This window comes from Agelaius tricolor, unplaced genomic scaffold (genome assembly GCF_023055355.1).
Source record: "Agelaius tricolor isolate 1412-34295 unplaced genomic scaffold, bAgeTri1.0.p SCAF_11, whole genome shotgun sequence".
Lineage (NCBI taxonomy): Eukaryota > Metazoa > Chordata > Aves > Passeriformes > Icteridae > Agelaius > Agelaius tricolor.
In genome coordinates, this window is record NW_027269271.1 from 29380581 (window position 1) to 29406468 (window position 25888).

The 25888-nt window shown below is 45.8% G+C and overlaps 1 protein-coding gene across 1 annotated transcript in view; it reads left to right on the forward strand.

The window, feature by feature from the left end:
- Positions 1-8080: 8080 nt before the first annotated feature.
- RAVER2 (ribonucleoprotein, PTB binding 2) overlaps positions 8081-25888 on the forward strand; it is a 29940-nt gene continuing 12132 nt past the window's right edge. Inside the window, exons 1-5 of the mRNA XM_071436939.1 lie at positions 8081-8292; positions 17752-17818; positions 19016-19485; positions 23862-24053; positions 25154-25280. Of these exons, the coding sequence (XP_071293040.1) occupies positions 8137-8292; positions 17752-17818; positions 19016-19485; positions 23862-24053; positions 25154-25280 (1012 nt within the window). The 5' untranslated portion in view covers positions 8081-8136. The remainder of the gene's footprint in view (positions 8293-17751; positions 17819-19015; positions 19486-23861; positions 24054-25153; positions 25281-25888) is intronic.

Here is a 25888-nt window from a genome sequence, read left to right on the forward strand (position 1 = left end):
AGAGCTCTCAGCTGATGCCCTGGGTATCAACCAGGCTGGGATTCATTTCCAGTTTGGAATCCAAGGTCGTGTTGGTGCTTGGATACTGTGGGACAAATCATTTTTGATAAAATGTATCAGAAATATCAATAACAGCCTATAATTGGAAAAAGTCATCAGGTTGAACTACAATATTACTTGAGGGGAGATGTTTTTTGGTGGTTCCTCACCTTCCCTGCCAGCAGAAGGTGCTTGCAGGGTTCTCTTGCAGCTCTGCCAGGGACACAGGAGCTTCCAGAACCTCTTGGAACAGCTCTTGGAAGTCCAACAATCAAACCCCTTTTGCTTTTGCCTTAAAAGCTTTTCGAGAGCTTCTCGCTGCTGCTTCATCTCTTTCCTCCTGGGATCTCTCTTCTTCTTCCTGGTTTGCTCTGAACAAATGGTTCCTGATCTGAGGGGTCTGCACAGCCCTGCTTCACTTGCAGTGATGGGGAGAGCCTGAGCTCTTGCTGGTAAAAATAATTCCAGGGACAACTCTGATTTCCAGGTGTGCCAAATGCCAGCCTGCAGTGCTGGCACTGACCTTGTCCCAGCAGGAATAAATGGGATGCAGTGCTGCTAATGGATGGGATTGGGCTTTACAAGGAGCTGCATGAGAGCTCTTCACTTTTATTGCCCGAGTTCTGCCATGGCCTTGCCTCCCCAGCATTGTTTGACTGTATTGACTGAGGAGCAAGATCATAAAAGCAGCAGTTAAACCCTGGATCCTCCTTCCTGATAAGACTTTATGGCCATTCATTTTCCACTTATTTAATTTTCCCAACTTAGTTGTGGTAATTTCCTGTAGGTTTTCTTTCATTCTCCCAACCACAAAAAAAAAAGGTTCTTTTAAAGTGAAAATGAGCATTGCCTTTAATTTGTGTTCATGAATTTTAAATTGACTTGATGCTTGCAGTGTTTGAGATCTGCCAAGTGTATGGATTTTCCTATATCCAAGGAATGAATCATGGAGAAGCATTTCTTTGGGCAGAATATATTGATTGATTGAAAATGCATTAAGATTTTTTTTTTTAATTTATCTATGCTATTCCCTGGCTAAAAAGTGGGATTTGCAAAGCCTGGTACAGTTTACCCATGAACATTTTATAAGGCCACTTAAGCCATGAAATATTATCTTTATCCTTGCCCTTGGCAAGGGCAGGGAGGGGAGGATGGATGGGAATGCAGGAGACGTTCACATGCAGCAGGACTTGTGACTATAACTGGGCAAAGGGAGATCTCTCAAAGGCTTTTTTCTGTCAAGTGACCCAGAAATGGGCAAGAGCACAGAAAGTGGATTTGTCAGAGGAAAAACTATGGGAGTAAGCTGGCAGCAAATATGGAAAAGGAGAAAAAACTAGGATGCAAAAGTCCTGGATCCAAGAGAGTGCAGGTAATCCAAAAGGCTGTTGGTGAGTTCCAAGATGAATTTGCAGCGTTCCCAGCTCTTGGCTGCCCATTTCAGTTGTTTGTAAAAGAGATTCCCAGCTATGGCTGGGGTTTTCAAAGGAGCCTGCTCTGGGCTGTCAGTGATGTTTGGAATATTAATTCCTGCAGCAGTTAACTTGGGAACCATTGGATTGTTTTGCTGTACAAACCCCTCTTTGCCAGGGAGCCTAAGAGGGAGAAAGGAACGTCAGTGCCATGGAATATTTCATATTCCTGCCTGACAGCCCTTGGGCTGATGAGAGGTGATGATTTTGTGCTTTGTGCTCTGAGCTGAGCACGGAAGGACCTTGGCCCAGAAGGGCTGGCGTTCCTGGAGCCAAGGCTGCAGTGGAATTTGGACACTGCAGTCCAAGAGTGAAGTTCTCCAAGCCCTGCCTCGTTAGTGAGGTGCCAGGCACAGCTGGGGTGAGTGCCAGCCCTTGCTCAGAAGCACTGCTGGGTCCTCCTCGGGAGAAGATCCCATGGGATCACTGACACCCCTGTGGGACAGCCCTGCTGTGAGCACAGGGGTGAGAATGTGATGGCAGAGGCAGAACACACCTTGGATCTGGAGGTTTTCTTCAGCTCAGAGTGGCTTCTTCTAAATCCTGTGGAAAAAATGATCCCTGGGCTTGTTTGTGCCTTAGGAAGGAGCAATCCTGGTTTGCTCTGGTTTGTTGGAGGTTTTTGGAGCTGGCACTGGCAAATCCACCAGGTCAGCAGTGCCCAAGCAAGTGCCCTCTGCTGGGACAGCAGCAGTGCAGCAGGGAAGGGACCCTGGGGCCAAGGGCACAGGGCAGAGGAATCCTTCCACCCCAGCTTCACCTGGCTCTGGCACAACTCCATGGAGAAAGGGAACAGCCCCCACAAGTCAACACTTTGCACAGGAAAAACATTCACTTTGCAGGAAAAAATGTGCAGGGAGGTGTTGGCAAGGTCCTGGCAAAACTGGTGGTCTTTCCTTAAATCCAGTTGAACCATCAGACTGCCAAGGATTCCCAGCTGGGCCAACACTGATGGATTTTTCCAATTTTAAAACTCTTGCACTGCACCGAGGTAATGAAATTGGGCAGACACCCCGAGATGGGCTGGCACAGGAGCAGGAAACTGGGAATGCAGTCAGAGAGTTTAATATCCTTCTTTTCACTCCTCCAACATTCTGACACTTCCACAAAATTGCTCTCAATATCCATTCTCTTGGCATAATTCATGCAAATCGCATGCAGGATTAAAGGTTGAGTAATTAACATGATCTAATTGCTGCAAAATAATAATAAAAACCTCCTTAATCATTTATTTCTATTGCAGCTGAGCCAAGAAAATCTCCATAAACAAGACAAAAAAACCTCAGCCAGGGAACCTGGAAAACAGGAAGGGGATGGATTTTTTCACTCTGAACATGGAGAAATCAGGCACAGCACGTTGGGTGACAGTTCCTATGGAAACCTTTTATAACTGAACAGCAGAACATTTGAAAGCCTCATAAATTTTTTGGGAATGTTTCTCTTGTGTTACCTCCTTCAGGCCAGTTTTCCATATTGAACACATTTTTTTCCATGTGTAACTGGTTTTTAAGGACAGAATATTGTGGGGGTGCTGGAAATTGCAGGCTCTGCTGGCAGAGAGAAACCATGGGCTGGTTTATCTTCTCCAAACAAATTGCTGGTCCCGTGCCTGCTCCCTCCCAGTCCATCCCAGCTCCTCAGTTAATCTCAGCAAATTCCCTCCAAGTTTATAATTAGCCAGATCCAAGGAGCAGGAATGGAGATGTATGGATTCACCCTATGGAATGCTTTCACCCCCAGCATGAGGATTGCCCCGTTTTGTGGTGGTAAATGATTTTGTAATTCCCTGTGAATTGTCACTGTCAGTTCCCAGTTCCTAGAAAATTGGTGCTTTTAGGGAATCTGAGGCTGATTTATTTGGAATTCCCATTTGAGGCACATTGATGGGCTGGCCAATAAAAATACTCCTGGTAAGAATGTGGGGCTGGACCTGCTTTTGCTGGGAATCCAAGCAACATTTGGATGGTTTTTAATACTAAAATTGCCAAAATGCACTTGGTTCCAATAACTAATGACTAAATTTGAAGCTGAATGAGGAAAAATAAAGCCTGCCTGTGTGGGAAGAGTGGTGATTGAAAGCAGGACATTGATTCAGGAGAAAGTGTTGCAGAGGTTCCCCTGTGAATATCTGGGCCATTTATTGAGAATTTTATTTGTTTGATCTCATTTTCCTTTGTTCTCAGTTATTATTCAAGAACTTGGCTTTGCTTTCTGGTGTTTATTTTAATATTTACTCTTTTTTTTTTTTCTGCCTGTAAACACAACCACACAGATCTGCTAATGATGCACGGGGCAACAAAGGTTTGAAATTCTGCTGCAGAGACCACAGGTCCCAAAATAGCCCATGACAGCAGAGCCCAGTGATGATTTCCTTGCAGGAGTTACTCACTCTGGAAGTTCCAGCTCTGAACTCTCCCACCTTTGCACTGTTTGTTTGCAGGACTCTGAGTTAAAGAGTGGAAGCTGCTCAGCAGGCTGATCCTGAGAGAATCCATCATTCCTCAACTCAGGAGCAGCAAATCCATATCCAAGAGCTCCCACTGCAAATGTTTAGCAGAGAGTTTTTGTGCCTGGGTGGAAGAGCAGGAGTAAGAAACATCCCAAGTTTGGGCATGTCATGGAATGGTGCACTGAGAATGCCAGAAGTGCTGGAATTTGTAGGATACAGGAACTCCTTTGGCACCTCTGGTGTCTTTTGGATGCAGTTTGCATTGTGAGTGATCTGGGTGATCATCACCAAACGAATCATTGGTGTTGAAATGAAATCTGCAGCTCCTGGATCCAAAATCTCAGTGGCTGAATGAAACAAAAGGAGCAGCTGGAGCAGGAAGAGCAGGGACAAAAGGGAGCACCACGGATTGTGTGGCTGACATGAGTGTGATGGTAAAATCCATCCTTCTGATGGAATGTGCAGCAGCTGGAGGGTCCCACATCTCCCTGCAGGAAACACTGAATTGTTTCATTTCTCTTGCATTCAGCCATCCCTTACCTGAGGAGCTCAAATACCTGGGAATATCAGAGGGGCTTGTGTCCAAGAGATGTTCTCAGTCTTGGCTGTCACTTGGTGTGCACAGATCTGAGTTTGTTTGTACTTCTGGATGTGGAATCCCAGAGAATCCCAGAATCCTGGACTGGTTTGGGCTGGGAGGGACCTTAAATCCCATTTCATTCCAGCCCTGCCATGGGCAGGGACTCCTTCATCCAGCCCAGCCTGGACAATTTTGCCTGACTGCACCTGTGATTCCAAAAGAATGTTTAAATTTACAATTACAATTTTAATTAATACTCATTCCATAAAAATTACAAAATATATATGACTGGTATGATCCAGAGCTGCAGAAGCACAGGGAAATTTATCTTTTTAGGACAGCTACAAATGGAACTGCTGGGGTTGAGTACATTACTCTTAATTAGCAGGGAATTTAGTGAACTAAATTAAATTATTACAAGGTGGTTTATCAGTTGTGCAGCAGCACAACTGAAGTTACTGTTCTATTTTTTAATAATAGATTTAATTTAACAATGTTTTTGCTTCTACAGCAGTATTAAAACCTAATGAAAGTATTTAGAAAATGGGAAACTGTTTAGATCAAAGCATAAACATGGAGGGGTTTGGTTTGAAAGCTCCAGAAAAGGAGTCAAAGTCATGGAAATATTTCATGGAAGCCTCTAATCAACAGGAGGAAATTCCTTAAGGAAATATCTGCATGCCTTGGCTCAGCATCCTCTTCCTCCTGGAACAGCTCTTTTTGTGGGAGGCTGGTATCACCTGGACATGAACACTGGGGGGAAAAGATGAATACTTTAACCTACAAAATACAAGATTTTAAATATCTATCCATAACCTAGAGAAAAAAAAGGTCTATTTCTCTGATATTTTATATATTCTCTGAATATATTCCTATTTTCTCAAGTTTCTCTAGAACTATTTACTGTAGGAATTTTGTTTGTGCCATTAATACCAAACTATTAATTTCTGAATTCTTTCAGCAATGCACTTTAAATTTGAATGACTTAAATTCAGGGACACCTGCAGCCCATCAAAAATGACCAAAAAAAGGCAAATTTTGAGGAGGCAATTGCTGTAGGTAGAATTAATGAGCACTGGTTGCAGGTGAAGCAGTGTCCACCTTCAAAGTAGAAAATTAATGGTAAAATTAATTACTCTGCTTGAATTCCTTCATTAGCATAACTAAATTTTATGATGTTTGAGCAGATCCATAATTTCTGCTGTAATAGCTTGATCTGGTGATAATTTTTGAGGAGATATTTCATGTTTCAGTATTTCTAGGAGAAAAGTGTTCCTTTTTCATGATCCCAGAATTATTTACATCCCATAATCTATGAACCCTTCACACCTCTCATTTCCAACGATTTTATTAAAAATAATGCAAATATTGAAAAAGGAGGAACATTACCTGTTCAAGAAAAAATTAGGGAAAAGGAAGGCCTTGAACAGAAGCTTGTCAGCTGTCAATTTTTAAATAATAAACCAAATTTCCCTTTGATTACTGTCATTTTAAAATTCATTTTAGAAGTAATGAAAGTCCAAGATACTTTGTGTTCTTAACTTGTTTTGGTTTGGGCCAAGGCAATTTCTAAACCAATTTATTTGGTGGACTTTTTTAATCTGTAACTGATAATTAAAATGGCAACTTGAACCTAGTCAAGAATTATCCATCAGAATTAGATTTTCTTGATAAGAATTGTTACAAACACCCAATTCAACTTCAAGTGTTCTTCCAATTTCCTTTTTAAGACTCATTATGTTTCAGGTCTGGATTCTCTTTTGCCTGTTCTTTGTGGTTGGCCTCGTGTCTAAAAATGGCTACAAAAATTTAAATTATTCTTCACTCATTTATAGCAATGATGACAACGTTAAGAGCTAAATTTACAATGTCATTTACTGTAAATGACATTGCAAGGAATTATGCTAGAGGAAAAATGGATTTTCCAAAAGAACAACCTATTTTATTTTTTTAAATGGGTGCTGACTGAGAACTCATGGAAGGGGAAATTTACTTTATAGTGATTCCATGAAATATTGTCCTTCTGTTGTGATGCTGGGCTCCTTTTTATGGCAGGTCACAGCCCTGTGCCTGTCCCCAGTGTCACCAGCACAGCAGCCAGGTGCTGTTTTCCTCATTTGCATGGATTTTAATTAATATGTCACATTCCTGGTGAGGAATAAAACTGGGACAAGATCACTCTGGGCCACTGTGCCTGCTGATCTCCAGTGCAGTTCTTGGGTTCACTTGGGATTACAGGTTGGACTCAACGATCTCAGAGGTCTTTCCCAGCCTAACTGATTCTGTGGGATTTATTCTGTTGCTGTTCTGTTTTTCAGAATTTCCCACTAAACGAACTTTTCCACTTTCCCAGGCTAACTGATTCCATGCATCAGCCTTGTTTTGTTGCTGTTCTGTATTTCAGCCTCTCCAGTGGATCTGGATGCAGGGAAGGTGGCAGTCATGGGGACTTGGGGAATGATTGCTGCTGGCCTTGGCTTCCATCAGGATGGATCCTGGGGCAATTCCCCTCACAAGAGAGCCCCAGCTGTTCTCCAGAGCACTCAAACCCTTCCCAAAAATCTGTCTGGAGATCGGATACTGTGGGGATGAGCTGAGGAGGGCCTGAGGGTGCTGGTGGACAATGAGCAGTCCCTGAGCCAGCAGAGTGTCCTGAGGAGACCTTCAGGAGGACCTTCAGGAGGAGCATTCCCAGCAGGTCAGGGGTGATCCTGGAGAACAGCTGGGGCTCTCTTGTGAGGGGAATTGCCCCAGGATCCATCCTGATGGGAGCCAAGGCCAGAGCACTGTCCCTCTTCTTCACCCAGCAGCAATCATTCCCCAAATCTCCATCACTGCCACCTTCCCTGGGTACAGATCCAGCAGGTCAGGGGGGATCCTGCCCTGGAGGCACCTCTGGGTGCTGTGCCCAGCCCTGGGGACACCTCTGGGTGCTGTGTCCAGCTCTGGCTCCTTAGCACAGCAGGGACAGGAGCTCCTGGAGCTGAGCAAGGGCCTGGAGCATCTCGGTGCCCAGGAAAGGCTGAGGGAGCTGGGGCTGCTCAGCCTGGAGAGGAGCCCCAGCTGAGAGGGGCCTCAGCCCTGGGTGTCCCTGTGCCTGTCCCTGTGTGCAGGGAGGGTCAGAGAGCCCCCAGGTTCTGCCCCGGGGCCCAGCGATGGCACCAGAGGAGCGGGCAGGAACCGGTATCAGGGAGCTCCCCTGGACAGGAGGCAGAATTTCTTCACTGAAAGAACGGCGCCAGATTGTCCAGAGAGGCTCAGGAGTCTCCTCAGTGGGGCTACTCCAGACCCGTCTGGACACAATCCTGTGCCATGTGCTCTGGGATGACCCTGTCTGAGCAGGGCGCTTGGACCCGTTCTGTGAAATTGCCGCTGCGTCCCGTTCATCCCGCACACACCCCGGAGCTCCGTTACGGGCAGCGCCGAGCCCGCCCCGAGCCCGCTGGGCTGCCCCGCGTCGCTGCGGGGCTCGGCGGGCCGGGGTCGGGCCGCCGTGAGGGGCCGGGCCCGGGGGCTCCCTCAGGCTGCCCCGGGCGGGGCAGGGCGGGGGCGGCCCCAGCGCCGCGCTCCCCCCGCGGTCCCCGGCGCGCTGCAAGATGGCGGCGGGAGCCGAGCGCGGCGCGGCGCTGCCCGCGGAGCCGCCGCCGCTGAGCGCCGAGGAGGTGGCGAGGCGGCTGGCGAGCACCCGCCGCGAGCTGGGCAACCGCCGCAAGATCCTGCTGCGGAACCTGCCGGCCGAGAGCAGCAGCCAGGTACGGCCGCCAGCGCTGCCCGCAGCCGCCCGGCGGCGTGGCGCGCTCCCGCCCGCGCCTCAGGCGGGGGCCGGCAGCGGGGAGGGAGGCGCGGGGCAGCCCCGGGTCCCCCGCGGGGCTCGGCGGCCGCGGAGCGCTGCCTCCCCCCGGAGCTGCCCCTCACGGCGCCGGCTGCGTGGGGCGGCTTTGTTACCTGCGGAGAGCGGCTCCGGCTCGCCCGTCCACGCCCTCACCGGGGGCCACGCCGGGCTTGCCGGGCAGCACTCCCCGGGGAGCGCCGGGGTGTGAGGGAGCGAGCGGGGCTCGGTGTGGGGTGAGCGGGTAACGGGAGCGCCGCCGGAGAGGCGGCACCTGTGTGCGCACAGGTAGGGCACTGCAGCACAGCCGCTTTCGGTGCGAAATCTGGGCGAAAAAGCTTCCAGACTGGCTTTTTTTTTTTTCATTATTATTGTGAGGTGAGCCAGACGTAGAGAGGGAAAGCGGTTTTCCGCAGTCTGACGGTGGTTTAGGAAAATTCCGCTCAAATTGCTGCTGTTGGTAGGAGATGATCGCTGAACTCTTCAACCGAGTGCTGTGAGTCAGATGCTGAGGTGATTTAGCTGCACAGTCACTTCACCAGCTCCAAGCGCTCAACTTGATGCACGAGTGTTAAAAAAAAAAAAAAAAAAAAGAAGAAAGTAACAGCTCCTTTTGTTCTGCTCTGCTGCCGGTGTGCCTCCCCCCTCTCTGAAGCACAGGTGGTTTTACTACCTGCGGCTGAGAGCAGCACGTGCAGCCTCTCCATTTCTGCATAACTCCGGCACAAAAAGGGACTATTCATTTCGACTATTCATTTCGGAGAGGCTCTCCGGGCGCTCGCAGTAATCCGAGCCGCAGCGCCCAGCTGGCCGCTGCACTTCTGGCTGTTTTGTTCTCTCTCGGTGTGTCTGGCCCGGCTCTAGCAGGTTAAAAGTTTAAGAGCTGACAGCTTTGGTAGGGTGCTTTAGGCACCTCTGCTGATGGCAGCCCGATGAGCTGATCTGTAGCAAACTCTTGGCTTGGCCAGCGCTGCTAATCTTCGTCTCTTCACGAAGCGGCGGTGTTGACAGAGAGGCTTTGCTGGTGTGTCACCAGATGCTCGCCCTGCGTGGCCCGACAGGAGCACCCTGTGACACTCCGGGCGTGTCCCCTGCTCCCCCTGCATGAGCTCCCGTGTGGGGATTCACCTCTCAGGTTTGGCGGTGCTTGCTCAGCCGGTGTGTGCTACAGGGAAATACCAACACTAAGGTCAACTTTGGCAGCCACGGAGTCTTCTGGAAGTTTGCCTTTTTGTTTTGGTGGCTTCAAAGCAGCGCTTAGATGCCTTTTTCTCCTATGTGTCAGGTTCTAATGTTGCCCTGAACACCGTGTACAGATCCTAAAATGCACTTTACAAACTGTCATTTTTATTTTTAACGTTGACGAGCTGCTGCTGGTGGTAACAAAGGCAGAAGAATTGTGCTAGAGAGAGGAAGTTTCTGTCCTGGAGCAGTTTTGGAAAGAAGGGTGTTTGTGGTCAGGCATGTTAAGTCTACCTGTGTATTTTGCTGTGATATGCTTCCAAAATTACCACGAAATTTCACATTTCTTGTTGCCAGTTAACACCCGTAGTAAACATGGGTTTGTCTTCTGTTTTCTCCTTGCAGTAATTGGTGAGCCAAGTAAAATCAGATAAACTGTTTCTGACCTGGCCAGTTTTATTCACTGTCAAGAGGGAGATGAACATCACTGAAATGCAGCCAAGTCTCCCAAAATAGGTTTTCATAAATGTAACTATTCATCTCTGAGTGTTGGGGTGTTGGCTTTGCTGCCATTTGTTGTTAAGTGAAGAGTGAGGCCAAGATTTACCAAAATAGTTTTGAAATGAAAAATGACTGTTTTGCTGATAGAGAGAGAGAGATTGGTGGAGATACTCAGTATTGTCAGAAAAGTAGGAAAAAACTAATTTTATTAATATGAACTTACATAACGAATATAATTCCTCTGCCAGTTGTAGCTACATATTAACTTTATTACTGTACTTGTAATCTTCAATTACCTTTGGAGCCCCACCTGTGTTAAACTAAATTAAAAAAAATAAATTACCCTCGGGGCCACAGCAGAAATGTCTCTTGGCCATGAGGTTTCTGAACCAGAAACAGGTTTAGAAACCAAGCAGAGCTCACCCTGCAAGTAGATGCCTGCAGGATCAGTGTTTCTTCAGGCAGTTCTCTCACTACAGCCATGGAGAAAGGATTTTTTGTGGCAGATCTGTTTTACATCTGCCCCGCTCTTGAAGGCAGAGTCTCCATTTGCTGTTCAGCTGGCAGTCAGTGAATGCTGAACTCCTCAGAGTTGCCAGGTAGTGCCCAAATTCACCCTCATGGGATTCCTCCAGCACAATACCAACGTGTGGTGTGATGATGACCCAGAAATGGCCACAGGCTGTGCTGACCCCTGGAACTCTTCAGGTCTTTGATACCCATAGCAGTGACTGTGCCTTAGAGGCAGAATTCGTACTGGGGATCAGGAGAGGCTTCACTGGGATACCTGCTTGGAGCAGGGATCCACTCTGCTCCCCCCTGCAGCCTGGGCAGGTCCCACTCCTGCAGCTCCAGTTCTCGGTGCCAGAGGAGATATTTCATGTTTCATGTCATATAAATATTGGGGCGTGTCCTGTGCTCTTGGAGCAGGCGCTCAATGGCTTCATTAGGGCAGGGCAGTGCTGTGGGATGTCCTGCACTGAGATCAGCCCCTCGGTGCCAGCCCTTCTGAAGAGCAGCACACAGTGGGTCTGTCCTTGTGGCAGCAGCAGCCTCTGATGTGGTGCTGTGCTCAGGCTGATGCTTGCAGAGCAGTCTTTGCCAGGAGACTTTAAAGGGAGCGTGGTTGTAGCGCTGGCTTTCATCGTGATCTGCTTGGCACTGCCTTGTTGTGTGTGCATCTCCCTGAGCCACATCCCTGATCCATCATCCACTCCACGGCCCCCTGGGATGTTGTGAGAGCAAGAATTGCAACCAGAAGGTCCTTGGAACAATCCTAAAGCTGTTCCCAGTGCTCTGGAGGAGGAGGAGGACTGCTCCGAGCAGAGGGAGGGAAGGAAACACCACCTCCCTCTCTCCTTTTCTGCTAAAGAGATGCCAGGAACTTCAGGATGACCAGAATGGAAGTGAAGTTGTACCTCACTGAACAGGAAGTTTTGAGTTTGTATTGGTTTTACCCCAGCCAGCAAAGAAGCACCACACAGCCAATTTTTCACTTCTTTGCTGCTCTGGTGCTGGGGAGAATCAGGGGAAAAGTAAAGCTGGGGAGTTAAGAACAGTTTAACTCTTGAAGAAAAATAAAACATATCTAAAATTAATATAAGGCTAATAAAACAAATATTAACTGTAATAATTAATAATTAATTTGTAGCCAGATCTCCAGTGTTCTGTGCCAGGATCAGCTGCCCAGCAAGGGCTGTTGGAGTTTTGCTTCCCATTTTTGCAGATAAGAGAAGATGCTATGGAAGATGCAATTGCTCCCGACCATTTTTGGGTTGATTGTGTTGATTATCCCTAAATGCAAACATGTTGCAGCTCTACAAAATAAACCTGGTGGAGGGGATGCTCTGCTTTAGTGTAGAACATGCAGCAAGTAGGGCTGGTTAATTATTTTAACACCCTGTGGTTCTCCTGGGGAGGGACAGAATCCAGAGAACAACGAAACACTGAGGTGTTGATCCAAACCTGCTACAGTCCACCTGGGACAGGGATTTATTTGGTATTTTGGAACCTCATGGACCCATTCAGTTTTTTCTCTGCTGTCTGTTGCTGATCAAAAGCCAAATCCCTACTTAGCATGTGGGGGCTGTGGTGGGGCTGTGCCATTTTCCCCCTTTCTCCCTGGATTAGCCATCATTTTCCCTGTTGGATGGAAAGCCCCTAATGAGGTGTGATGATTTGAGGAAGTGCTCTCTCCAGTCTGTTGGATGCCAGAGCTTTAAGCAGAAGGGCCTTTGTGTTCCCATTCCTCCCCTGTCACACTGCCTGAACATGAAAGGCACATTGTGGACAGGGAGCAGCTCTCGTGCCTTAAGATGGAATTTTAAAATTTTCTTTATTACTTTTCTTTTGCTTGGAGCTCTTGCTCTCTCAAGTTACCTCTTTCTATGTCTTTTTCCCTCTTTCATTTAGCTCTCACACCATCCAGTATACCCAGGATGATGGAATTCATTTCCAGGCCCATAAAGATCCTCTTAGCAACACTCCCAAAAATCTCTGGAAGATCAGAGGAAAAAGTCTTTCATTCCACTGAGAAATTGTTGTTTTCCTGTCTTCACATTTTCTTACATTACTTCACTGATCTTACAAAAGTGAGAATCAATTCCCAAGCACAAAGGTTTGCCCCAAGAGCGGTTTATGGCCTGGAATGATCCATTTCAGGTTTCCTAGTCTGGGATTGTGGGAATGAGGAGGGAATGAGCAGGGCAGGAGCTTTGGGATGCTCCTCAGTGCTCGCTGTTCCTGGCAGCTCAGCATCTGCCACATCCCAGCCTTGCTGCTCTGAGAACTTCTGCCCTCAGCACTGAAAACCACCTGGAAACTGGGAGGGAAGGAAGAGCTGTGGTGAGCCCAGTCTGCCTGAAATGTGACTTCTTAGGGGGATTTATCCAGCAGTTAATGACATTTTGAGGCCCTCCTGCCTATCTGATCAGGAGATGGTTAGAATTGCACTTTGCATCAGTCCTTTTGTTTTTTTATTAACCCTCTTGTTGGTGCTGAGTGCTGCACTTGTTCTCCAGCAGAGCTCTGCGTTTTCCCTTTAGTAACATATTATTTAAACTGTGTCAATATTCTCTTTTTTACTACTTATTATGATTTATTTAATATCTGCAGTGAAATCCATGTGTCATGTCATGAGGTCAGATATTTAGCAGTCTAAAATCCGAATCAAATGAACAGCCTGTTATATCATTTTGTAAATGTAAAGCTTTTTTTCTGAGAAGCTCTCTTTTCCCTACCCTGCCTGCACAAATGGAACAAAGCCTTTTTCAGCTGTGAGATGATTTAAAACTTCTTGCTTGGCCAAGTAACTACTTTAACCTTAATTGATTCTCATTTCAAGGATATTCATGGGAAGTTCAGGCCTTCAGGTGCTCGGTGAGAGCCAAGTTATAGACCAGGCTTGGAGAGTGTTTACATTGGAGACTTCCCTGAAGCTCACTGCAGACATCTGGCCAGGCACCCTTAGAATTGTTGAATATTCTGGTGCCAGAAAAGCACAATTATTACATTTCATATCTAGTTTTACTTCCAGAGAGAGAACAGTGCTCGAGTTTGGTGCGCTGTAGGCTTTATATACATTATTATATAGATCTTATGTATTGTTCCAGGTGAGTACTGAGAATTTCTTGGGTGGTTTTTTCCCTTACACTGTGACACTCTGGGTAGGACAAGCTGCTTTTATTAGAAATAAACCACTGAGCTTTCCTAATTTGATAAATGTGCCTGTGAGTGAGTCCCTTTCTAATTTGTGTTTAAAACAATGTAGGTACTAAACACAAAGTTCAAGGTGCAAATCTCAAATTGATGATCAGAGCTGAAAACTCAGGTTGCCAATTTTTCTACCCAAGAGAGGACAGGGCAAGAACTGAAGTATTTCATGACCACATTTTCAATAGTAAATAATACACTTCTTGAAAGGATAAAGGGTGATTTCTCTTAAACTCCCTTTATTTGATTTGATTTTGCTTTTTCTGCTAATTTGCAGAAAATAATCAAAATAATTTGCAGAAATAATCGTATGACCGATTATTTCCTAATTACAATTTTAATTTGTATTGATGACAAGATTATCTGCTCTTAAAGCTTTAAGGGGCTGTGGAGTGGCTATGCTTTATTGGTTATCTTTCTGTTATTTTCTATATATTCTATATATTTCTAAAGATCTATATCTATGTATATATATTCTGTTATTTCTATATATTGGTTATATTTCTGTTATTTTCTATATATTCTATATATTTCTATATATCTATATCAATATATATTCTGTTATTTCTATATATTGGTTATATTTCTGTTATTTTCTATATATTCTATATATTTCTATGCATCTATATATCTATATTCTGTTATTTCTATATATTGATTATATTTCTGTTGTTTTCTATATTTTCTATATATTTCTATGTATCTATATCTATATATATTCTGTTATTTCTATATATTGGTTATATTTCTGTTATATTCTATATATTTCTATATATTTCTATATATCTATATATATATTCAGTTATTTCTATATATTGGTTATATTTCTGATATTTTCTATATATTCTATATATTTCTATATATCTATATCTATATATTCTGTTATTTCTATATATTGGTTATATTTCTGTTATTTTCTATATATTTCTATATATCTATATCTATATATTCTGTTATTTCTATATATTGGTTATATTTCTGTTATTTTCTATATATTCTATATATTTCTATATATTGGTTATATTTCTGTTATTTTCTATATATTCTATATATTTCTATATATCTATATTATGTTATTTCTATATATTGGTTATATTTCTGTTCCAGGAGCACAAAGTCCTGGAATGGTTTGGGTTGGAAGGGACCAGATAGAACTGCTTAACATTTTTGTTGTCAAAATCTAGGCAAACATCAATTTATAAACGGGGGAGGTCAGGGGTGGGTTCAATCTGTAACCAACTGGGAGAAACTGGGGGTACAACAGAAGCTGGGGAATACAATGTTTAAACCAAGAGGGCATCACAGGGGAGGAGAACAACTTCAGCAAACCAATGGGGCCTCGAAGGATACAAAATTGATGGGGAAGTTTCTAGAGAAAGGGGCAGGCTTGGGGAGGGATTGACATTCAATGGCAGCAGGAACAGGGAAAGGTTTGGGGAGATGGACAAAACCAACAACACAGGAGGGAAGGAGCAACCCATTGAGAATGAAATATGCCATAACAATACAAAATAGGAGGGGCTACAAAACTGCTGCTAGGAGCAAATTACAGTCAGAACCACACACCCCAGCAGGAAGGAGCAGCAGCAGTGGGAGCAGGCAGCTGCTGTTTGTTTCTGCTGTTCTCAGGGAAACATCCCCGTGCTTACATTGCTCACAAGTGAACGGGGTCACAGCAGAGGATCTACCTGGCTTGGCTGATCCCTTCTCCTGCAGGGCAAACATTCCCTCCTGGCTTGGCTGATCCCTTCTCCTCCAGAGCAAGCATCCCCTCCTGGCCAGGCCTGCAGAGCTGCAGAGGATCTACCTGGCTTGGCTGATCCCTTCTCCTGCAGGGCAAGCATTCCCTCCTGGCTTGGCTGATCCCTTCTCCTGCAGGGCAAGCATTCCCTCCTGGCCAGGCCTGCAGAGCTGCTTGGAGCACTGGGGTCAGAGCTGTCGCTCCCATTGCTTTGCTGACACTTCTGCCCTGAGCTGTGGGGAGTGAAGCTGGGAGCAGCAGCACAATGGGAGCTCTGTTCCTTCTTTTCCACCAGACCTGAGTGCTGGGAGACGTTGGAGGTGAAGTTTAGAGAAGTGCCTGGCTTAGCAAGCAGAGAAATCTCAGTGTAGCACCCAGATATTTACAGCTGTTCCATGGAAAGGAGTGCACATTTCCCTGCAGCTGGCAGGGCGTGTTTTATCTTTGTAAATCCTCACGAATGGTGTTTATGTGAGGAATGCTTTCACTGAAACGCTGCCCAAGCCCAGCTCCACAGGTGAAGGTCTCAGCCCTGCCAGGAGCCCACGAGAGCACAAGAACCAGAACCTTCCTGGAAGAACCCTCTGCACAAACCTGGCAGTGTTTGCAGCCCCCTGTGGGAGTTGGTGTTAAAACCTTTACCGGATTTCTGTGCTTAAATCAGGCTTTATTTTAAATCTCCTTTACATTCTCATCAGTTTTTATAGGAGATCTCATAATTATCCCCAAAGACTTGTGCAGTAGGGGCTGTTTTCCTCTCAAAGTTTCAGGCAGTTCCTGGGGAATCATGTGGAATCATCTGATACACAGATGACTTTCAAAAGAGTTCTCAGAGCTGTTTGAAATCCTACTTCCTGCTGCCTAATCATGATATAAAACTTGCAGTGGTACTCTTGTAAAATAATACAGGAAATCAAAAGGGCAAATATGTCCCTCTTTTTCTGAGTGGGACAGAAACAATTTTTTGGAGTCTTCAGTGGCACAGCACAACAGAGCTGCCAAAAGTGTACAGAAAGTCTCCTCTCAGTCTCTTATGTGTGAGGAAGAACCATGTAATTCTTGTTTGAGATGTGCTCACACTCAAATCCCCTGCCTGGCTTGAATTTTGGGCATATCTTGCATTTCAGAAACCCCATCCTTATCACACCTTATTCGTGGACGTGTGCTGGCTGCAGAAATGCTGCCATATTTTATTAATGCAGTATTTGACAGCTGTTAAATAGTGAAACCAGAGATCGGTGCTCTCCTGACTAAAAGGTGTGCACCTGATACCCCTCACAGAGAACCCAATTAACCTTTGGGCTCCATATATTGAATTACCAAACTGGCAGCTACACTCAGCTGCTGGAAATCAGCTGCAATTAAACTTTCAGACAAAGCTGGTTGCTTATTTTGCTTGCAGAAATCATCTTGCACTCCTGTGTATGGGATTTATCCAGCTAAAATCATGTAAATGTCCAGATTATTACTCCTGCTTTTTCCTTGGGATGGTGAGTGCTCAACTCTGCTTTCTCATCCCTGAACTGACAGTAATTTTGGGGATTTTGGGGGATGTGCACCTTGGTTTTTTGGGAATAGCTGCAGCAAACTCCTCTTAGACTTGCTCTTAGCCACCCCTCCTCTCTTCCCATTAATTAGTGGGAGCAAATAGCACTCTTGGGATTGATTCTCTGTTGAGCAGCTGTGCAGTAATTGATAGAGGATACTTTCCAGGGGGTACTCTGGCCACAATTATCTGCTGGGTGAAAGAATATCCATTATTAAGGGTGAAAATCTATTAAAGTGAACTTGAGCAGGAAACTAAAGCAATGTTGGGGTTTGGGGCAGCACTGTGCCCTCAGTAAATTTGGTGATGTGATGCTGCCAGTGTTCCTTGTCCATGTGGTATTTTAGCTATGCCAGTTGTACTTCAGAGAAATGGAGAGGGTTTTGCTATTTAATGAGCTGTGATGTTATTTGTCTTTATCAAAAGACAGTTACAGGACGCTCTTTTGTGTTTATGTCACCCCAGAGAATGAAAAGCAAATTAATCAAATTCAGCAAGCCAGTTTTTTATGGGAGATTAAAACATTGCTGCAGCAATGTGCAACCAACTCCTTTAAAAACAAATATTTGATAGTGTTTCCATGGTGAAATTTTCTGTTTGTTGGGAAAGTTTTTGGTTTTGTTTGAAATGAGGATGAATTTATCCACTTGCTTGGTTTGGGGACTTATTTATGTGATGTTATTTGTACTTTTCCCTTGCAGGAAATCCATGACTTGTTTAAAGATTATGAAATCAAGTATTGTTATGTGGACAGGAATAAAAGAACAGGTGAGAACTTAAAACTTGCATATATTTCAATCCTGTGAGGAACATCATGTGCTGCATGTGAAGTCATGGACTGTCACAGCTTGTCTGGCATCCCTCAGTGCCTTTTTTGTCACCTTCTAGTGAAGCCAGTGAAAGCTGGAAACTTTCTGGTGTTGATGTGATTTTTGGTCCCCTCTGGTCTCTCTCAGGAGCATTCCTCAGTGAGTGTCCCTTTGGGACCAAGCTGACCCCAGCTGGCTGAATTCCTTTGGGAAACTGCCCCTGAGGCCTCTCTTGGGACAAACCACACGTGCCTGAGAGGAAAACCTGCCCAGCTCCAGCTGCATTTGTGGTTTGCTCACATCAGGAGACACTTCTGCCCTGTCAGGGTCACCCAGCACTGTTGTAGCTTGTCCAGAGAGGTCTCCATCCCCTGGGATCCTGGGAACCCATCTGGGTGACCCTGCTTGAGGAACAGGGGGTCCCTGCCACCCTCATCCAGCCTGGGACTGTGTGAAATGCCTGTGGACTGCAAAGCCCAAAAAAAGACCTGTTAACCCCAAAGTGAGAGCTTGTGGATGTTGTCATCAAAGAAATTCCATAGAATCTGTGATGTGTGTATTCCACTTCAGTGGAATCTTTAATTTAGTGAAGAACAGTCTGCTAGCAGAATATTTAATTTAGTGAAGAACAGTCTGCTAGTAGAATATTTAATTTAGTGAAGAACAGTCTGCTAGTAGAATATTTAATTTTGTTCCCCAGATACAGAATTGGTTGGGTTCCAAGTAGTGAAGTTGAGTGCATCACAACACAGTCCCTTTCTGAGTTAAATGCTCCTGATGTTCAATTGAGATTTTCGGTATTATCTATAATAGATACATTTATTTGTTGGATCTTTGGGGTGAATCTGTGCTTTCAGGGGAGGGGGAGGTCAGCTAGTAGACTATTTAATTTAGTTAAGAAAGTCTGCTGGTAGAATATTTAATTTTGTTCCCCAGATACAGAATTGGTTGGGTTCCAAGTTAATGAAGTCGTGAGCATCGCAGCGCAGTCACTGAGTTAAATGCTCCTGATGTTCAATTGAGATTTTCAGTATTATCTATAACAGATACATTTATCTGTTGGACCTCTGGGGTGAATCTGTGGTTCAGGGGAGGGACAGGTGTGGCTGCAGAGCAGCTGGGCTGGCTGATGTCCCCATGCCTTTGTCTCTTGCAGCCTTTGTCACGCTGTTGAACGGGGAGCAGGCCCAGAGCGCCATCAGGAGGTTCCACCAGCACTCCCTGCGTGGCAAGGAGATCTCAGTGCAGCTGCAGCCCACGGATGCCCTGCTGTGCATCACCAACCTGCCCCTTTCCCTGGGCATCGAGGAGTTTGAGGAGCTGGTGCGGGCCTATGGCAATGTGGAGAGGTGTTTCCTGGTGTACAGCGAGCTCACCGGCCGCTCCAAGGGCTACGGCTTCGTGGAGTACATGAAGAAGGACTCGGCTGCCAAGGCCAGGCTGGAGCTCCTGGGCAAGCAGCTGGAGGAGAGCACTCTGTTTGCACAGTGGATGGATGTGAACCAGCTGACCACAAACCTCATTCACTCCAAGTGCCTTTGTGTGGATAAACTGCAAAAAGACTGCGCTGATTCCAAGGAGCTGCTCCAGGCTTTCTCCCTGAAGTACAAACCTGTCTTCTGCCAGGTAGGGTGGCTTTCTGTCCTATGCAAAACCAAGGCTGGGGCTGCAGCATTGCCTCACTTCGCTCTTGCTGTCTTCCACTTTTGTTTCTCCCGTTTCTTTTCCTATTTTTCTTATTTATTTTTATTTTCCTATTATTTTTCCCATCAACTGTTGTGCCATCTGCACAGTGGTGTGAGCAGTTCTGCTGAACTGCTCTGGGTGTGCAGTGTGATCCATGTTCTCTGGGAATTCTGCAGGATAGCACTCCAGCAGTGCTGCTGAACTGCTCTGGCTGTGCAGTGTATCCATGTTCTCTGGGAATTCTGGGAATTCTGCAGGATAGCCCTCCATCAGTGCTGCTGCTCTGGGTGTGCTGTGTGATCCATGTTCTCTGGGAATTCTGCAGGATCTCACTCCAGTGAAATGCCAGCAAAATGTTTGGAGGACATCCCTTTTATATCATTTACTGAAAATAGTTTGGTTTTTGAGAGCTTTTGAGGTTAATATTGCTGAAGGTTTTATTGCTCAAAGAAGGCCAGAGCGTATGAATACCACAAGTGCAACAGTTCAGATGCTGCAAAATACATCATATAATTATTATATATATATTATATATATCAGTATGTAACGTGTTTTTCCCTAACTGAGGGAGGCTTGGGTTCTTGGCTGTTGTCAGGGATAGAAGCTTTCCCATCTTTTGGAAAGCTGGGAAGCACAGCAGTGGTGGATCCTTGCCTTTTTAGTGCAGAGGTTTCCTTCTCATCCCCAGGGCTTGTGAGCTGAGGCCACCAATCAAAGTTGCACAGACAGAGCATCATGAACAAGCAGTAGAAGGAAACCTTTCCTTGTAGTCCCACAGATTGCAGTGGCAGGGCTGTTTTTGTGTTGTTTTGTCCCTTTAGTCTCTTGGAAGGCTGCTCAGGGGTCATCCTGAGGGATGAGCACCCGGAGGCTCCCAGCAGGTGGAGCAGAGGTCCCTCAGGATCTGCAGCCTGACACCTGCGGGCCCTCCCCTCCTCAGGGCTCTCTCCCAGCCCCAGCAAGCTCTGCTTGGCCAGAGGAGATCCTTAGGCTTGATCCAGAGCCAGCAGGAGATGAATAAAGTGGAATCAACTCTTCCCAGGAAATGCCCATTCCTGCCTGCTTTGGTCTGGAGCCTGGCAATGTGTCTGGCTTCAGCCTCACCTCGCTGATGCCTGAATTAAGGAGCTTCTGCTCCCCATTATTTTCCTCCTGTAAGAAGGTATTAAATGCTGGACTCAAGTCTCCTGCTCAATCTTTGTTTAATTAGCTGAACAGATTGATCCTTTTAAGTCTTTTCCTTCAGGCTTTTTTTTTTCCCAGCTGTCAAATAATCTGGGGGCTGTTATCAGCTCCCCCAACAAATTTTCACCATCCTTTAAAAATTCTGAGCTTCAAAGAACAACAGACTTCTTGGGGAAAGATGGGATTCACTGACAGATCTCTGCTGGGCAGTTAGAAACACTCAAAAATTGACTTTTGGCCTTTTTAAATCATAATAAATCTTGGGTAATGCTTGCTGTCGGTGTCTGCATTAGGTCAGTTCCTATAAAATACAGGAGGGTGGAGGTAGGAAAACAAACAGTTCAGATTAAATAGGTGAAAAAGGGAAGAGAATGGATGCTAATTAATTAGGGGTTTATCAGTGAGACAGCCTGAAAATTGAGGATAAAGAAAGGAGGAGGAGGAGGAAGACCCAAGAAAAGGTGGAAAAAGCAAAGAGGGGGGATGTGATGGGGTGGGTAGAGACAGAAAAAATGGGAGAGGATAGGGAAGCAAAAACCTCAGTTTGGGGGGAATTTCTATAGAGAATGACTGAGAAAAGTTGGTTTTTTCTGGAAAACTTTAATGCAGCTCTTGTGGTGCTGCCATGCCTTAGTTCTGTTGGGAGCTCATGCAGTATTTCATCACAATCCTTTGCCCAAAATTGTCACCTGAACTCATGAAATAAACTTTGGGGTTTTTCATCTTATTCCAAAGTTACCTTTTTTTAAAAAAAATCATTTTGATTTCTCCTCTATTGACAACAGAAATGTTCTGTCAGGAGGAGCTGAAGCTAGATACTTGCATGTGGATATTAGGAAAAATGTGTTTTGTCCTTTCTTTCAACAAAATGGATCAGAAAACCTCATTCTTTTCTTCTGTCAACTTTAAATTGTCACTGGAAGGTCTCCACCCTGATCTGGATAGGAATAAAGAGCTTTTTTTCAGTACCTGTTTACTTGGGAAGGTGAAAAGTTCCTGAATCCTTTGCAGGAATGTTGGTGGCTGCACTTGGGGCATGTTAAGGGAGATTTGAACTGTGTTTCATTGTAGCTGAAACTAAAATGCAGCTGTTCCATAGCTTCAATCCCTTCTTTTCAGCAGCACCTCAGGTCCTTGCCAGTGCACCTAAACTGGTATCAAAATAAAATATCAATATAAAATGTGTTTATATATGAAATGTCTGTTCTGCAGAGCTCTGCCCAGAGGCCAGGCAGTAACAGTGCCAGTAAAGATCTGACCACCCTCTTCTGACATTCATATTTCAGTTGTCAGGGGGGGTTTGTGGGGCTCAGGTTGTTTTTATCCAGTGCAATCTGGAGGAGGTTTTGTTACTTCCACACCAGAGCTGGTATCAGTTTATCATTCCCATTCATCTGGGACTGGATATTTTTGCCTAAGCTTCATCCCTCCCTTCTCAGCCTGTTTTTTTGTTTGATTTAAATCTGCTCATTCTCTCCCAAAGTCTGCACACAAAGGCCAGGGCAGTGTTTGCCACGTAAGCCCTTTTCCAGTCTGCTTGATTGATCAGTCTGGCATCTTCTCTTGGCATTCCCCACAACCACAGCCTTCCCCTGCTCCCAAAGGGCACCAGATCCTGCTGGAATTTGCATTGTTGCATGTTTCAGCAGCTGCCATGCACCCTGATGAGCAGCACTTTGAATATGGCAGGCTGAAAAAAATGAAGAAGAACGAGTTTATAATGATCCTGCAAAACAAAACTGGCTGTAGCATCCAGCTGCATTTACAGTTTGCTTCTCATTCCTGCTTTGTTGTTCAAATGTGTGATGGATGCATTCCATGGCTGAGGGTCTGCCTGAGGTGGGATGGAAGTGGAGGTGGGAATGGAAGAGATAAGGAAAGGGATGAGCAGATAACATGAAGAGATAACCATGAGTCTATAAACAGGAATGCCAAAGAGATGAAGATGTGATATCCAGCTTATTTCCAGTGTTTATAGAAAGAGCCTCATGATTTGGGGGGAAATACTGACCTTGGTTCTGTCAGCTGTGCAGGGTCTTGCAAGGGACAGGTACAGTCCTGCAGGGCAGCTGCTGCAATTCCCATTTTCCATGGGCTCTGGGAGCTGTTCCTGCTGCAATTCCCATTTTCCATGGGGTGCTGGGAGCTGTTACTGTTGGAATTCCCATTTTCCATGGGCTCTGGGAGCTGTTCCTGCTGGAAGTCCCATTTTCCATGGGCTCTGGGAGCTGTTACTGTTGGAATTCCCATTTTCATGGGCTCTGGGAGCTGTTGTTGCTCAAATTCACATTACCATGGGATCTGGAGCTTTTCCATTGCTGGAATTCCCATTTCCCTGGCTCTGGAGCTGTTTTTTCTCCTGGAATTCCCATTTCCATGGGCTCTGGGAGCTGTTATTGCTGGAATTGCCATTTCCCTGGGCTCTGGAGCTGTTCCATTGCTGGAATTCCCCTTTCCCTGGCTCTGGAGCTGTTTTATTGCTGGAATTCCCATTTCCATGGGCTCTGGAGCTGTTTTCCTCCTGTTATTCCCATTTCCATGGGCTCTGGAGCTGTTCCTTTGCTGGAATTCCCATTTCCATGGGCTCTGGAGCTGTTTTCCTCCTGTTATTCCCCTTTCCCTGGCTCTGGAGCTGTTCCTTTGCTGGAATTCCCATTTCCATGGGCTCTGGAGCTGTTCCCTTGCTGTTCTTCCCCTTTCCCTGGCTCTGGAGCTGTGTTTACTCCTGGAATTCCCATTTCCATGGGCTCTGGAGCTGTTCCCTTGCTGTTATTCCCCTTTCCCTGGCTCTGGAGCTGTGTTTACTCCTGGAATTCCCATTTCCCTGGGCTCTGGAGCTGTTTTCCTCCTGTTCTTCCCCTTTCCCTGGCTCTGGAGCTGTTCCCTTGCTGCAATTCCCCTTTCCCTGGCTCTGGAGCTGTTCCCTTGCTGGAATTCCCCTTTCCCTGGCTCTGGAGCTGTTTTCCTCCTGTTCTTCCCCTTTCCCTGGCTCTGGAGCTGTTCCCTTGCTGTTATTCCCCTTTCCCTGGCTCTGGAGCTGTTCCCTTGCTGGAATTCCCCTTTCCCTGGCTCTGGAGCTGTTCCCTTGCTGGAATTCCCCTTTCCCTGGCTCTGGAGCTGTTCCCTTGCAGTTTGCCCAGGACGAGGACGGCGGCAGCGGGGACTTTGCCGTGCTGGAGTACGAGAGCGCGGAGCAGGCGGAGAGCGTGCGGGGCGCCATGGACGGGGCCACCATCCACGGCAGGAGGCTCCAGGTGTCCTTCTGTGCCCCTGGGGCCCCGGGCAGGAGCACCTTGGCAGCTCTGATAGCAGCCCAGAGGATGGTGAGATCCCTGGAAAGCTCTGTGGGATGAGTTCCTCACGCCTGAGCTGGGAGAAGGAGCCAGGCTTGGGGAGCGTTTTGGCTTTTTTAGAGCCAGGTTGGAGCACCTGGGACAGTGGGAGGTGTCCCTGCCATGGCAGGGGTGGGATGGGGTGGGATTTAAGGTCCCTCCCAAGCCAAACCAGTCTGGAATTCTATGGGGTCAGCACTGTTGGGTCCCTGCCCATGTTAAAGAGCTTTAACCAACCCAAACCATTCTGGAATTCTGTGATTCCATGGGGTCAGCACTGTTGGGTCCCTGCCCATGGTAAAGAGCTTTAACCAACCCAAACCAGTCTGGAATTCAATGGGGTCAGCACTGTTGGGTCCCTGCCCATGGTAAAGGGCTTTAACCAATCCAAACCATTCTGGAGCTCTGTATAATCAGCCCAGTTCAGGCTCCTTCCTAGGCAAAGATGGCCAGGAAGAAGATTAATAAATATCCATAAAAATCCCACAAAGTTGCACCCACATAGCTCTGGGATTTATTAAATGTAATCTCCTGTAAGAGAAATCATTCCAGCTCAAAACAAAAGTGACTGGGAATGAGTCATTGGACGAGCTAAAACTCGGTTTCAAACAGAGAGGCAAGAATTTGTCAGCTTTAAGATAAATTTCAAGGCAGGAGAAATAGGTTCATTTCATGCTCGAGGTAGAAGAAAGCTCTTTACACCCACATGTCTTATCACATTATTTCCTAGAAAATTGGATGTGATCAGAGTTACATGGAGAGGCAGCAGAGTTCCCTCTCTCCAGCCTGCTCAGGCCACGTCTCTGTAAGAGACAGGAGAAGTCTGCTACAGGATATGGTGCTCATGGCAACATTTCTTATTCTCCTGTACTGATAACTCTGGGGTTAAAGGAAAAAAAGAAATGTGCTTGGAATTTTGTTGGAATCATTTGTTAGGTGTTTCATTTGAGGGGAAAAAAGCAGGAAACAGGGAAGGAAATGGGGTTTTTTCTGTGTCAGATGAAATGTGGACATTGCCATTGGAGTTTGAGGGATTGAAATGTACTCATTGTGTTTTGTTGCTTCTAACCCTTTTTCTCTCTTCATTGGAGATGAGGAACAATAGGAAAGGCTTGCTTCCAGAGCCAAATCCAGTGCAGATCATGAAAAGTTTCAATAATCCAGCAATGCTGCAGATGCTGCTGCAGCCCCAGCTGCGTGGCCACGCTGTTAAACCTGGTAAGCTGCTCTGAAATAATGCAAAATCAAAGCCTGCTCTTAGTGCTGCAAGGCTTTTGCAGAGTAATTAAGTAGAAATAATATTTAAAATTCTGTGCAGACACTGTTGCAGTGTGTTTGTGCAGGTAATTTCAGCTTTTATGAAAGCAAAAGCAAGAGGTGCTCTTGTGTGTGGGTAAAATTCAGTGCTCCTGCAAATACCCTTGTATGAACTCTGTGGGCTCTGAATATTCATATTAGAAATGGGTTTAGAAAGAAAAGTCTTCTGCAAGGCTTGGCTAAACTTAAATCTGATTTTAGATCTGAGTTTTGCAGCCTGAGTCTTTCTCCTGTTGCCAATGTAAATCTTTATTCTTTTGGCTGCTGCCACAGCTGTGCAGAGTATTTATTACAGCATCAGCCAGAAACATTTATGTGCTCTAATTAGGAAGTGAATAAACATAAACCCTAATTAATCACATTTCAAAGGGTGAAAGTGCTCAGAACAGGAACAGGTGATGGGGGAGAGCTGAGAGTGTGGCTACAAAGAAACCCAGAAATGGGGTGTGAGGTGACCACTTCAGGGCACAAACACTTGAGCTAAACCTGAATTTAAAGCACTTCAGAGA